General features: G+C 48.0%; 1 protein-coding gene across 1 annotated transcript in view; it reads left to right on the forward strand.

Moving 5' to 3' along the window:
- Positions 1–640: 640 nt before the first annotated feature.
- The window catches only part of PIK3R4 (phosphoinositide-3-kinase regulatory subunit 4), a gene marked incomplete at both ends in the record, with an annotated part of 52,474 nt that continues 39,386 nt past the window's right edge, over positions 641–13,728 (forward strand). The window contains 3 exons of the mRNA XM_080695850.1: positions 641–1,373; positions 6,973–7,106; positions 8,650–9,232. Coding sequence (XP_080551976.1) covers positions 641–1,373; positions 6,973–7,106; positions 8,650–9,232 — 1,450 coding nt within the window. The remainder of the gene's footprint in view (positions 1,374–6,972; positions 7,107–8,649; positions 9,233–13,728) is intronic.

Consider the following 13,728-nt stretch of genomic DNA (forward strand, 5'->3'; position numbering starts at 1 on the left):
TTTCATTTGTCTATTAATTTGTTTGTTTATTCATTTATTTATTTTGCAGTACCGGGGACGGAACCCAGAGGTATTCTACCTCCCAGCTACACCTTGAGCCTTATTTTTTATTCTTTCTTTATTTTTATTTTTGTGGTACTTGGGGTGGAACCCAGAAGCTTTCTACCTCCGGGCTATACCCCCAGACCTATTTTATACTTTATTTGGAAACAGGGTCTCACTAAGTTGCTGAGAGCCTCACTCAGTAGCTGAGGCTGGCTTCGAACCTGTGTGATCCTCCTGTCTCAGCCTCCCAAGCATGGGGATTACAAGCGTGCACCACCACGCCCGGCTTATTATTTTGAAACAAGGTCTCACTGAGTTGCAGAGGATCTCACTAAGTAGCTGAGGCTGTCGGACCTGCGATCCTCCGGTCTCAGCCTCCTAAATGCTGGGATTACAAGGGTGTGCCACCACATCCGCCTTTTTATTCTTTATTTTGAAACAAGGTCTCACTGAGTTGCAGAGGACCTCACCAAGTAGCTGAGGCTGTCCTCAAACCGCCATCCTCCTGTCTCCCCCTCTCAAATGCTGCGTCCGGCTCTTTCTTTCTTTTAAATAGGTGTCTTGGACTAACCTGCTGACCGAAGTCCTCGCCATTATGGGAAATCAGCTCGCTGGCATTGCTCCCTCCCAGATCCTTTCTGTGGAGAGCTATTTCTCAGACATCCACGACTTTGAATATGACAAGAGCCTGGGAAGTACTCGCTTCTTTAAAGTTGCCCGGGCAAAGCACCGAGAGGGGCTGGTGGTTGTGAAGGTCTTCGCGATTCAGGATCCCACGTTGCCATTAACTAGTTACAAACAAGAGCTGGAAGAGCTGAAGATCAGGCTCCACTCCGCACAGAACTGTCTGCCTTTCCAGAAAGCGGCAGAAAAGGCGTCTGAGAAAGCGGCCATGCTGTTCAGGCAGTACGTCCGGGACAACCTCTACGACCGCATCAGCACCCGTCCGTTCTTGAATAACGTCGAGAAGCGCTGGATCGCTTTCCAGATCCTGACCGCCGTGGACCAGGCGCACAAATCTGGGGTCCGCCATGGGGACATCAAGACTGAGAACGTGATGGTGACCAGCTGGAACTGGGTGCTCCTGACTGATTTTGCCAGTTTTAAGCCCACCTACCTCCCCGAGGACAACCCGGCGGACTTCAACTACTTCTTTGATACCTCCCGGAGGAGGACGTGCTACATCGCGCCGGAACGTTTTGTGGATGGCGGTATGTTCGCTACTGAGCTGGAATGTATAAGAGATCCTTCAACGCCGCTTGTAGACCTAAATAGCAATCAGAGAGCACGAGGAGAGCTGAAGCGAGCAATGGACATCTTTTCAGCAGGTATGACGCGAGCCGGCCATGTTTTCTAATTTTTTTTTTTTTTTCTTGTGGGTCTGGGGATAGAATCCAGCTATATTCAACCTCCAAGCTACAACACCTGCCGGCTTGTTGTTGTTGTTGTTGTTGTTATATATTTTTGGTGGCACTAGGGGTGGAACCCAGGGGCTTTCTACCTCCGGGCTATACTCCCAGACCTGTTTTCTATTTTATTTGGAAACAGGGTCTCACTAAGTTGCCGAGAGCCTCACTAAGTATCTGAGGCTGGCTTTGAACCTGTGCGATCCTCCTGTCTCAGCCTCCCAAGCGCGGGGATTACAAGCCTGCGCCACTACGCCCGGCTTTTATTTTTTAATCTTTATTTTGAAACAGGGCCTCACTGAGTAGCTGAGGCTGTCCAAACCGCAATCCTCCGGTCTCAGCCTCCCAAAGGCTGGGATTACAAGGGCGCAGCACCACGCCCCGCTCACGGTTTGTAATTTGCAGCTGGGCATGGGGACATACCCTGTGATCCAGTACTTGGGGGGCTGAGGGCAGATCAAAGGTTTGAAGCCAGCTTCAACAACTTAGCAACGCCCTTTTCCTAGTACATAAATAAATAAATAAATAAATAAATAAATGGTGTAGCTCAGGTAGAATGCCTCTGGGTTCAATCCTTAGTGCCAAAAATAAAAACCAGATGCTTGTGCCCTTACTCCTGTAAAGTCAAGGTCCGGGGTGTTCCTCTTCCAGGTGCCTGCACTTCCTTGGGGAGGTGGGCAAAGGACCTTTCACTTGACAGTCTGCAGTGGTGGGGTAAGCGTAGGATGTTGTTGCAGAAACAGGGTCTCCCTAGGTTGCTGAGAGTCCTCTAGGTTGCTGTGGCTGTCCTTGAACCTGCGATCCTCCAGTCTTGGCCTTCCGCTTCCTGGGATCGCAGGTGTGTGCTGCCATGCTGCCCCCTTGGACCGCTGGCTCTGGGTCTCTTTGGTCTCTCCCCACCAGGGCAGGGCTCCTTTGGAACGAGGAGGCTCCGAGGACCCCGTGTGATCTGGATGCTCAGTTTCCTTGGACCAGCTCCGCTCTTGTTTCCTTTCAGTGTGGGAACGGTGTGCAGGTGTGGTACACGCAGGCCTTCGTTCACAGTTTTCAGCCTATTTTCCTTCCTGTGCTGGTAGATTTAATTCTAAGGGGAATATTAGCCGGCTTTCTCAAGTCAAGGTCACGCTGAAGGCAGGTGCTCGCTCTCTCTCCCTCCCACCCACCCGCTGTCACCAGCTCAGGTGGGTCAGTTCTTCCTTGAGTGTTTCATTGTGTAAAGTCAGGAGACACGTATACGTGCACACACATATACACACACCTATGTATGTAGACAATACATAGGAGTGTTTCAGTCTTCCTTCTTACCCCAAAGATAGCATGCTGTGTATGCTCTTTAAAAAATGTCTGCCTTCCTCATCTATAGTTTAATGTTTACTTTTTATTTATTTTGTGGTACTGGGGATTGAACCCAGGGCATTTTGTCTCTTAGCTACAGCCCCAGCTCTTTTTTTTTTTTTTTTTTTTTTGTGGTACTTGGAGTGGAACCCAGAGGCTTTCTACCTCTGGGCTATACTCCAAGACCTATTTTATATTTTTTTATTTGGAAACAGGGTCTCACTAAGTTGCTGAGAGCCTCACTAAGTAGCTGAGGCTGGCTTCGAACCTGCGTGATCCTCCTGTCTCAGCCGCAGGGATTATAAACTTGCGCCACCAAGCCCGGCTTTTATTTTTTATTTTGAAACAGTCTTGCTAAGTTGCTCAGGCTCTCTCTTAAATTGTTGAGATTGGTGTTGAGCTGCAAGGCTCTGTCTCACCTTCCCAAGTACTTGTTTGACAGGCATGTGCCTGCACCTGGCTTAAAGTTTACTTTTTTTTTTTTTTCCCAGTACTGGGAATGGAACCCTGGGGCATTCTACCTCATAGCTACACCCCCAGCCCTGTTTTTTATTCTTTATTTTGAAACCAAGTAGTTGAGGCTGGCCAAGAACCTGAGGAAGACTGAAACACTCCTATGTATTGTCTACATAACATAGGTGTGTGTATATGTGTGTGCATGTATAAGTGTCTTCCTGTCTCAGCCTCCTGAATGCTGGGATTACAGGCATGACCCCCACGCCCAGCTGTGACAGCTTCTCTTTGACCTCACGTGTTTCCAGGGCTCACCCTGGTAGCATAGGTTGATGCTTCTTCCCTTTTACAGCATGGGGACACATATTTTGCTGTCCATTCGTCAGTTGGTGGACACTGTGGCGGCCACAGTTCACCTCTTGGGCGTTCACCTCTGGTGTTGGTGTGGACCTAGGTTTTCAGTGTGTTGGAGCTTTCCTAGGACTGGAATTGCTGGATCCTAGCGTGACTCTACTTAGCATTGTGAGAAGTCACCAAACTTTTCCCAAGTGACTGTGTCATTTTACATCCTCACTCAGCTGGGCTCCAGTTTCTCCACACACTGATACTTTGTTTACCGCCACTAGTGGGTGTGAAATAGCATTTAATTCTGGTTTTTATTTTTTTATTTTTGTAGTACTGGAGATGGAACACAGGGGCCTTCTACCTCCAGGCTACACTCCCAGACCTATTTTATATTTTATTTGGAAACAGGGTCTCACTAAGTTGAACCTGCGCGATCCTCCTGTCTCAGCCTCCCAAGCGCGGGGATTACAAGCGTGCGCCACCGCGCCCGGCTGATTATGGTTTTGATTTGCATTTTTCTAAGGACTAATGATGTAGAACATCTTTTTTTCCTCCTGGTGCAGGGAATTGAAGCCGGGTCCCCAGCATGCCAGGGAAGCACCTCACCCTGAGCTCCATCTCCACGCCACCCCAGCATCTTTTGGATGCTTGTTGTCAACTCCTGTATTGTTTTAAAAACAAATGTCTTCAAATCCTTGGTTTTTTAAAAACCTTTTGTTGAGTTATAAGAGTTCTTTATATATTCAGGGCACAGTTCTTTTACGAGGGAGACGATTGGCACAGGTCTTCTCCCATTCCGTGTGTCTTCTTTCTCACTTTCCTGGTTGCTAGAAGCGTCGTGTGGATAGAGGTCCCAGGAGCTGACGCTTTGTCTTGTCCCGATCTTAAGAGGAAGGCGCTCAGTCTTCACCACTAAGTATGATACGAGCTGTGGGGTTCGTAGACATCCTTTACCTTCTGAATGCTTTTGTCATGAAAACATTGCAGTTTGTAAATGTGTTTTTGCATCTAGTGAGATGATTATGTAATCTGTTATTTAGTATCATATGGCATATTCATTTATTGATTTTCATATATAGGACTTATATTCACAAAGTAAATCCTATTTTGTTATTGTGTATAATCCTGAACCTGATTTGCTTCTTTTTCTTTTTTTTTTTCCCCTTTGGGGTGTGGTACTGGGGATTGAACTCCGGGGTACCTACCACTGAGCTGCACCCCCAGCCCTATGTATTTATTTATTTATTTTTGAGACAGGGTTTTATTAAGTTGCCCAGGCTGGCCTTGAACCTGATCCTTTATTCTCAGTTTCCCAAGTGCGAGGATTACAGTCATGGGTTTGGTTTGTTAATATTGTGAGGATGTTTATGTGTTAAGTTTGCCTTTCTCCTTCAAGTTTGAAGCTATCAGGATTCAGTCATGGGGGCTCCTCATCGACTTGAGTCCTGCTAATTCCCGAGGCCCCAGCTCTGAACCCTACACTCAGGTGCAGGTTCCCCTCTTCACAGCTCACAGCGGGGATGGGGTCTCAGCACCTGGAGCCCTGGCGGGCGGGTACAGACCGAGCCTTGTCTGCCCTGGGCTCTGCTCGGAGCCTTTCTGACTTGAGCAGTCACGTTCTGCTGATGCTGGGGCAGCCTTCTGTTGTGGTCGTTAGGTCCAGGGGTTGGCAGGCCCTTCAGGTTCTGTTCCTTTGTCCTTTGTGCTGTTCTCCTTTTTGGGGGAGCTAGGGCTCGAGCCCGGGGGCATTCTACCTCTGCATCCTTCCCTCCCTTCCCTCCTTCCATTTGGAAACACGGTATCACCAAATTGCTTAGTGTTTTGCTGAGCTACCGAGGCTGGCTTTGAGCCTGAGACCTCCTTTCTCAGCCTCCCGAGTCCTTGGATGACAGGCACGTGCCATCATAGCTGGCTTAGGATATTTTTAATAGCTATTGTTAACAGTCCTTTATTCTAAAACTTGACAGCTATATAGAGATAAATTAATTTTAACAAAGTTACTGCATGTCTATCTTGTCAGGAACTATCTTTGTTGCTAGGGATTTTTCAATGAATACAATAAAGAAATAGTCTCTTTCTCCTGGAGATATGATAAAATAATCCTCACACATTATTTTATTCTAAACTCTAGTGGGTAAGTAGACAATGAAGAAGCAACATACAGCCTAGCAGTTGGTACTATGGGGAAGAAAATAGTGGGTTAAAAAGGAAAGGGGAAGAGGGAAAGTGGACCAGCAATGAGTGCGAGGTGGTTGGGGGTGGGTCATCTTCAAATAAAACATAAATAGGGCCGGGTGCTCAGAGGTGGAAGGCCCTTGGGTCCCCTCGCCTCCCGGAGGCCAGGCTGTTAAGATGCTATCCGAGTGCCGATGGGAAGGAGGCGGACGGTCAGCACTTTGGCACTCGGGGCTGGGCCGTGGCATTAGAGGCAGCAGCACCAAGGCAGGCGCGAGGTGAGGTTAGGAGTCTGGGCGTGTCATCGGTGGCGCACTGGATGGCTCTGTCCTTTTGAGAGCGCAGTACTTACTACAACTTCTGCCTTGAAGATGCTGTTACCTCAGGGTGACCGCGCTAGCCTTTCTGATTCCTCTGCCACGTTGCTCACTGCTCCCAGTTTCTATTTGTTCATCGGCTCCTTTCCTGTCACTTCCTGGAGTAATGGCTCTCTGCGGGCAGGATGTTACAGACTCTCAGAACCTAGTTTATAGTAGACATCCAGAGACCATTACTTGTTAAATGGTAAATAAGTCGTGGATATGACTTCTCAGCAGTTTCTTGTAAACCTAATAATCTCGTAGCTATAAATCTATACTAAAAAACTGTCTTATGTGGTATTTTATTTTATTTATTTAAAAAAAATTTTTTTGCGGGTCTGGTGATGGAACCCAGGGGCATTCTACCTCAGAGCTACAGCCCCTGCCCTATTTTTTTTTCTTTATTTTGAAACCGGTTTTTGCTGAGCTGCAGAGGGCCTCACTAGGTAGCTGAGGCTGTCCGCAAACTGCGATCCTCCTGTCTCAGCCCCCCAAATGCTAGGATTACAAACGTGCGTCACCACACCTGGCTTATGTGGTATTTTAAATCTTTATGTAAATGTGTTATGTATAATACATTCTTTAGACTACTATCTTAGCATTTTAAATGCTAAAACTGGAAAGTAATTTTACCTAAATTTTTTTTGAAGAGGAAGAAAAATGGCCCCCTTTTAATTTAATACTTTAGAAACTGATGATTAAGCAATAGATACCTACTTGGTAATAGTTGTACGTTACATCAACATTTTTAATTCCTCGCTTTGGGCCTTGCGCCTTGTTTCGTGACTTTTCTGATTCTGGTCTCTGCTGTGTGGTCTCTCGTGTCTCATTCCGTGGAATCCTTTGTCTTCCAGGTTGTGTGATAGCCGAGCTTTTTACAGAAGGTGTGCCATTGTTTGATCTCTCTCAGCTGCTGGCGTATAGAAATGGACATTTTTTTCCTGAACAAGTGCTAAATAAAATCGAAGACTGCAGTATCAGAGAATTGGTAGGTATGCCGAAACATTTGCCCTGAAGTTTTATTTTATTTTATTTATTGATTGATTGATTTTTTTGGTGTACTGGGGTTCCTGGAAGCCCTTCTACCTCCGGGCTACGCGCCCAGACCTATTTTTACATTTTTATTTGGAAACAGGGTCTCCTAAACCCGCGGCTGGCTTGGAGCCTGCGCGGTCCTCCTGTCTCCGCCTCCCAAGGCGGGGATGACAAGCGTGCGCCACCAGGCCCGGCAAGAGTGATTTTTTTAAGGTCACCTCTCCGTGTATATTTGATTGCCTCCCCAAGTTCAATTTTAGGTTTTTATTTAGAATAGAAGCACAAAGCTTGAATAACCAGATACATTTTAATATTTTATATATATAAGTAATAAAAATAAACTATATTGTGTATTAAAAAGTTTTCTTATGATACTAGAAAGCATAAGTTGGATTAACATTAGATGTATGTCATTTCTACCATTCACAGAATGTAGCATCTCTCTCACATTATTTTAAATTATTTTATTCTTTGTGGTGCTAGGGACTGTCCCAGGAACCTTGTTGTGCCAGGCAGGTTCTCTGTTGCTGAACCACACCTTGGAAATATTTGAAAAGTCTAAAGTTCCCAAGTCCTCAAGCTGGGCGTGGGGCTGCAGGACGGTAATCCCAGCACTTTGGAGGCTGACACAGGAGGATTGCAGGTTAGAGGCCAGCCGCAGCAATTTAGGTCTCATTTCAAAATAAAAGAGGGCTGGGGATTCCTCTGGATTTAATCCCTTGTACTACATACATGCATACATACATACATACATACGCGCGCACGCACACACACACACGCGCGCACACACACACACACACACACACACACGCACAAGTAGCTCACAGGTTCTCAAAGTGGGTAGTGCTCCCCCAAGGAGGTGCTGGAATGAAATACAGACCCATAAAAAACAGGAACCTGCACCGCCCCTGCTCACCTTAGGAGGTTGATTCTAGAGGGACGTTGGTGGGTTTTTTTCTGAAAAGGGGATGCCGAGCCAAGTAAGTTCGGGAATCTTTGGTGTAGGTTTGGGCATCATTGCTTCCCCTTCTGAGGAGATCCTACACCTGCACTTAAACTCTGCGTGGTTCCTTTGACTTGGCAGCGAGGTTTTAGGGCGGACCTCTGAGCCTGGGATGTGTGCGTGGGTTTCCGGGGCCCTCTGATTCCTTCCAGAACTGCGTGTCTGCGTTTTTCTCCGGAGCAGATCCATTGCTTCCTCGGCTTCTCAGTGGTGTCTCCTGCCCAGAATCCGTTAGGGACCTTTGAGAGGTGGGCAGCCGCGGATCGTACCAGGCGGGCCTGCTGCGCAGGACTGTCTGGAACAGTTAGCGTGTAGCTTGCTCTGCTTCCTAGGATGACACCGCGGTGGCCTGTGTTTCAGTACTGAGTTTGTCAGGCGAGGATTGAGAGTGGTCCGGATCCCCTCAAGCCGCGGGTCTGGCGCCCTGTACCCGTCCTCCGGCTGCATCTCCTGCTCTCAATCTGTGCTGACCCCTGCTCTCCCCGGGCCGTAGGTGACCCAGATGATCCACCGCGAGCCTGAGAAGCGCCTGGACGCGGAGGACTACCTGAAGCAGCAGCGTGGCCATGCCTTCCCCGAGATATTTTACACCTTCCTGCAGCCCTACATGGCCCAGTTCGCCAAGGAGACCTTCCTCTCCGCGGACGAGCGCATTCTGGTCATCCGGAAGGACTTGGGCAACATTATTCACAATCTCTGTGGACGTGAGCTGCCAGGAAAGGCGGAGGGAGAGCCGAGGGAGAGCGGGCTGGTGATCCTCGTGTCCGTGATCACGTCCTGCCTGCAGACCCTCAAGTACTGCGACTCCAAGCTCGCCGCCCTGGAGCTGCTCGTCCACTTGGCCCCGAGGCTCAGCGTGGAGATCCTCCTGGACCGCATCGTTCCCTACCTGTTGCACTTCAGCAACGACACGGTCCCTCGAGTGAGGGCCGAAGCCCTGAGGACGCTGACCAAGGTGCTGGCCCTGGTCCAGGAGGTCCCCCGCAACGACATCAACATCTACCCCGAGTACATCCTGCCCGGCATCGCCCACCTCGCCCAGGACGACGCCACCATCGTGAGACTCGCCTACGCTGGTAAGGCCGGCGGGAGGTCACGCGCCTGGGAAGCTCGGGCTGGGCCTGGCGCCTCTGGCTTTTCTCATTTCTTTGGGAATTCCAAGTGTGTATATTTAAATAATATTGCAGCTAGTCTATTCCTGGGACTCGGCTGCTCCATGTCCTCTCATTTTTGAGATGGTCAGAGCTGTCAAGTGAGGAGGGGTACAATGTGGCCTCTCAGGGTGTTACTGGGGCGGTACATTTAACTTGCCCCAAGGCTCGTGCTGGCAGCGTGCGTCTGATCTCGTTCTTTGGGTCTTTGCAGAGCTTCTCTGAACAAATCCACTTGTTTGCCTCAATTTTAGGACACTTCAGTTTATTGCTGTTGAAAAGATTAATGTTGTGGAGTAATTTGGAGCTGAAAAAATTTAGTATTCTTGTTTTTTGAATTTCACGGTCGTCCTTGCAGCTGCTCCAGGGTGTGCGTCTGTCACACGCCTTCCTGTGTCCACTGCAGTTTCCCTCAGAGGCAGATGGCATGGGTTCATATTTTGAGCTCTCGGAGTTAATTCTGAGCCGGTCTTGGTGGCGCACGCTTGTCATCCCCGCGCTTGGGAGGCAGAGACAGGAGGATCGCGCAGGTTCGAAGCCAGCCGCGCGCGCTGGCTTAGGAGACCCTGTTTCCAACTAAAAATGTAAAAATAGGTCTGGGAGTGTAGCCCGGAGGTAGAAGGGCTTCCAGGAACCCAGTACCACCAAAAAAATAAAAAAAGAGTTAATTCTGAATACTTATTTCATTATGGAAAACATCACTGAAACATTTATATACTTGGCTTCTTTCTACTTTCTGATGACGTTCAGAACTTCTGTCTTGTAAAGTTTGCATAGTATGCATGTGGTGAGGATGTTGCCACTTTTTTGAAAGAAATTTTTTTCATCTTATAATTTGTCATTATTTTGATGGAATATATCAAAAGTGGTCTTTCGGTACCAGACTTATCTCTAGGCACATCTACAAAGAGATTTGTGGTGGTTTCTTGCTTTCCATTTACATACAGTTATTTATAATTCTCTCTGCCTATTACTTATTTGTATTTATTTATTTATTTATAGTTTCTGGTTCTCATAGTTGCATAAGTTTAAACTTCAGGCCTAGAAATCAAGGATTTCTCTACGACACACCAGAGTTGGTTATTTATAACAAGCATATTTATAATTCACTTGGCAAATATGAATAAGTGAATGAGACAAAATCAACTACAATAGAAGAAAAGTTTATAGGTCTTTAAAAACAAGCTGTGTCTTTCTTAGCAGAGTTTGTGATCCTCCTTTTGGCCTAATGCGTTTTATCTGCTTTGATGTATAGGTACCATATTAACTACTGACATCTGATTATGAATGGCGTATCGTAAGAGTAGTAGCTGCCGTCTCCTCCTGGTGGGAGGGAGTGGGCTGCTCATCATTGCAGGGCTTCCTTGTAGGGTCTTGCAACACCCTTGGACAACAAATGCTTTGTTTCCTTTATTTTATTTACTTTTTATTGGTGCACTGTAGTCACACACTTACTGGGGTACAAGATGGTGGAGGCACACACGCACACATCCCTCACGCCCTTCCCCCATTCCCACCTCATCCCCTCCCCGCTCCTCGCGTTGGGCCGCGATTGGCTTCGGCGTTTGTGAATGTCCGGCATGCACATTGGGGGTTCCCCCTTCCCCCTCCCGTCCCTGCAGTAGGTTATTTGCTCATCGATGGTTTCTCCTTCTTTGTCTTCTTAGCTTCCGCATATTGGGGAGCGCATCTGATCTTTTACTTTTTGTGACTGGCTAATCTCACTTAGCATAATGTTGTTCAGTTCCATCCATTTCCCTGTAAATGATATAATTGGTTCTTCTTCATGGCTGAGTACAATTCCATTGCGTACATATCCCACAGTTTTGTAACCCATTCATCTGCTGGTGGGCATCTTGGCTGCTTCCACAGTTTGGCTATGGTGAGTTGTGCGGCTATGAGCGTAGATACGCATGCATGCGTTTGGTGTTTGGTTTCCATTCTTTTGGGTAGATGCCCAGACGTGGTATTACTGGATCACATGGTAGACTCATTGCCATTCTATGAGGATCCTCCACCTCCTCGCCAGCATTTGTTGTTGTTTGTGTTTTGAATAATTGCCATCCTAATGGGAGTTGGGTGAAATCTCTGAGTAATTTTGATTCACATGTTTAAAGTTAACATTTTTTCCCCTTTGCTGTGATTTTTATTTTATCTTAGAGTTGCTGGTAGATTTGTATTTTGTTTACAGTAAACTTTCAAGTGAGTTGTGTTAATGAACTTAATGGTGCTATAAGCACAGACCTATTCAGACCTTGCCTTTGCCCAGGGGAGTAAGGGACTTCCTCATAAACATCTGTGTCCGCCCTCTACACCCCTCCAGCTCTCCACCCGCCCATCTGCTGCCCCGCCTAGGCTTCCACATCTGTGCATTCAGCAACTGCACAGTAGAAAAATTCAGAACTTTACTGACCTGTAAAGACTGTTTTAGTCATTATTCTCTAAACGATGGAGTATAACGATTTCCGAAGTATTGTAGTAGGTATTATAAGTGGTCTAGAGATGATTTAAAGTGTTGAGAATGCACATAGATGATGTAGAAACACTGTGCCGCTTTCTGCAAGGGACTTAAGCCTTTGCAGATTTATTTATTTTTTATTTTTTGGTGGTACTGGGGTTCCTGGAAACCCTTCTACCTCCGGGCTACACTCCCAGACCTATTTTATATATATGTTTTGGAAACAGGGTCTCTTAAGCCAGCAAGGCCGGCTTCTTCGAACCAGCGCGATCCTCCTGTCTCCACCTCCCAAGCGCGGGTATTTCAAGCGAGCTCCACCACGCCCGGCTGCATTTGCCGATTTTAATATCCAGACGGGGTCCTAGATGAGCCCTGAGCCCAAGGAACAACTGCACTCATTACAGTCGGGATGGGCATGGAGGATGTTGGCTTCTTGTCAGGGTGTGGCCTAGAAGGCTCCCATCTGTAGGGTGAGCGGGCATTCTAGGCGATCAACCTTTTGCTTTTTAGAGCAGGGTTTTGTTCTTTTGAGCACAGTGTTGAACCTGGCAGTGGTGGGCGCGTGGCCGAGGTTTAGAGCCCCCTGTGTCTGATGGATGCAGAGCTCAACTCCTGTAGGAGTGTCTTGATCTCAGAGGTGTTGAGGGGGAGGAGACATAAGCTTTGCCTCCAGTTTAAAGTTTAAGGGAGTGAAACCTGTTCATTTGCTGTGCACTGCAAGAAGGAAACCAGCCTTTGGTGTGGTCGAAGCACAGCAGTGGGGCAGGGGAGGGTAGAGATGCAGGAATAAACAGAATGAAAGGAATGGGAAGGGTAAGTGAAGGGCGGGTCTAATTGACAGCAAATGTGGCCGCAGACATCCCAAGTAGGTATTTGGTGGTGGTGAGGGTCAGGCGGTCTCTTTTTTTCCGGGTCTGGGGATGGAACCCAGAGGCATTTGACCTCTGAGCTACGCCCCCTGCCCAATTTTTTATTCTTTATTTTGAAACAGGGTCTCACTAAGTTGCAGAGGGCCTCACTAAGTAGCTAAGGCTGTCCGCGAACCAGATCCTCCGGTCTCGGCCTCCCGAATGCTGGGATGACAAGCGTGCCCACCGCGCCCGGCTGAGTCAGGGGGTCTTAACAAGAGGCTGTGAGAAGAAAGAAAGTGCAGGACTTCCGGGAAGATGGCGACCGAGAAAAGCGGGGCTTAAGAGTCCCGCTAACAACCAATCTCCATTACCACAAAAAGAGCGCCTTTCATAGCCAGAAAACACCATCACCAGAAAAACAAAAAAACCACCAGGCTCCAGAGAGAAAGCGGACTGAGAACAGAGCGCAGGGCCACAGAGGAGACACACGCGCCCGAGGACGCGGCAGCAGCGCCATACTGCTGGCAGCAGCGGCGAACTCAGCGGACGGCTACAGCAAGCCGAGGTGAGCCGATGCGGAACAGCCAGGCGGGATCTTTCGGCGCAGACAGCATTTAAAGCTCCCAGTGGCTGAGCTCAGCACACGCTGCAGGGATTCAGAGTGAAAATCAAAACCAGAGAAGAAAAAATACGCCAGCCTCATGGCCGAGGGAGTGGCAGAGGCGCCATATTGCCACCGGCGGCGGCAGCAGCAGTGAATTCACCGAGTCCAGTACAGCTACATCTACGTACTCAAGAACAGTGAGTCAAATTGCGGGCCACAGAGGAGAAATCCCAGTATTGTGCCTCCTGGGACTTGACCCAGTGAGGGAGTGGTGGTGGCAGAGATATCACACCATAGGAGAGCGTGCAACCTGGCACCCCCCATAGTTTAAAGCAGCCTCTATCGACTCCCTGGGTCGGAGACTCTATGATACAACCCAGTAAAGGAGTAGTAGGGTCTGAGATAATACAGACTCGAGATCCAGAGCACCTTAAGTGAAGCCATAGTGACCCAAGGGAAGAACCCAGAGAAGGCACAAACCTCCGAAATCATGGGAAAGAGGAATAAC

This window comes from Muscardinus avellanarius, assembly GCF_963383645.1.
Source record: "Muscardinus avellanarius genome assembly, chromosome: 5".
In the NCBI taxonomy this organism is placed as follows: Eukaryota; Metazoa; Chordata; class Mammalia; order Rodentia; family Gliridae; genus Muscardinus; species Muscardinus avellanarius.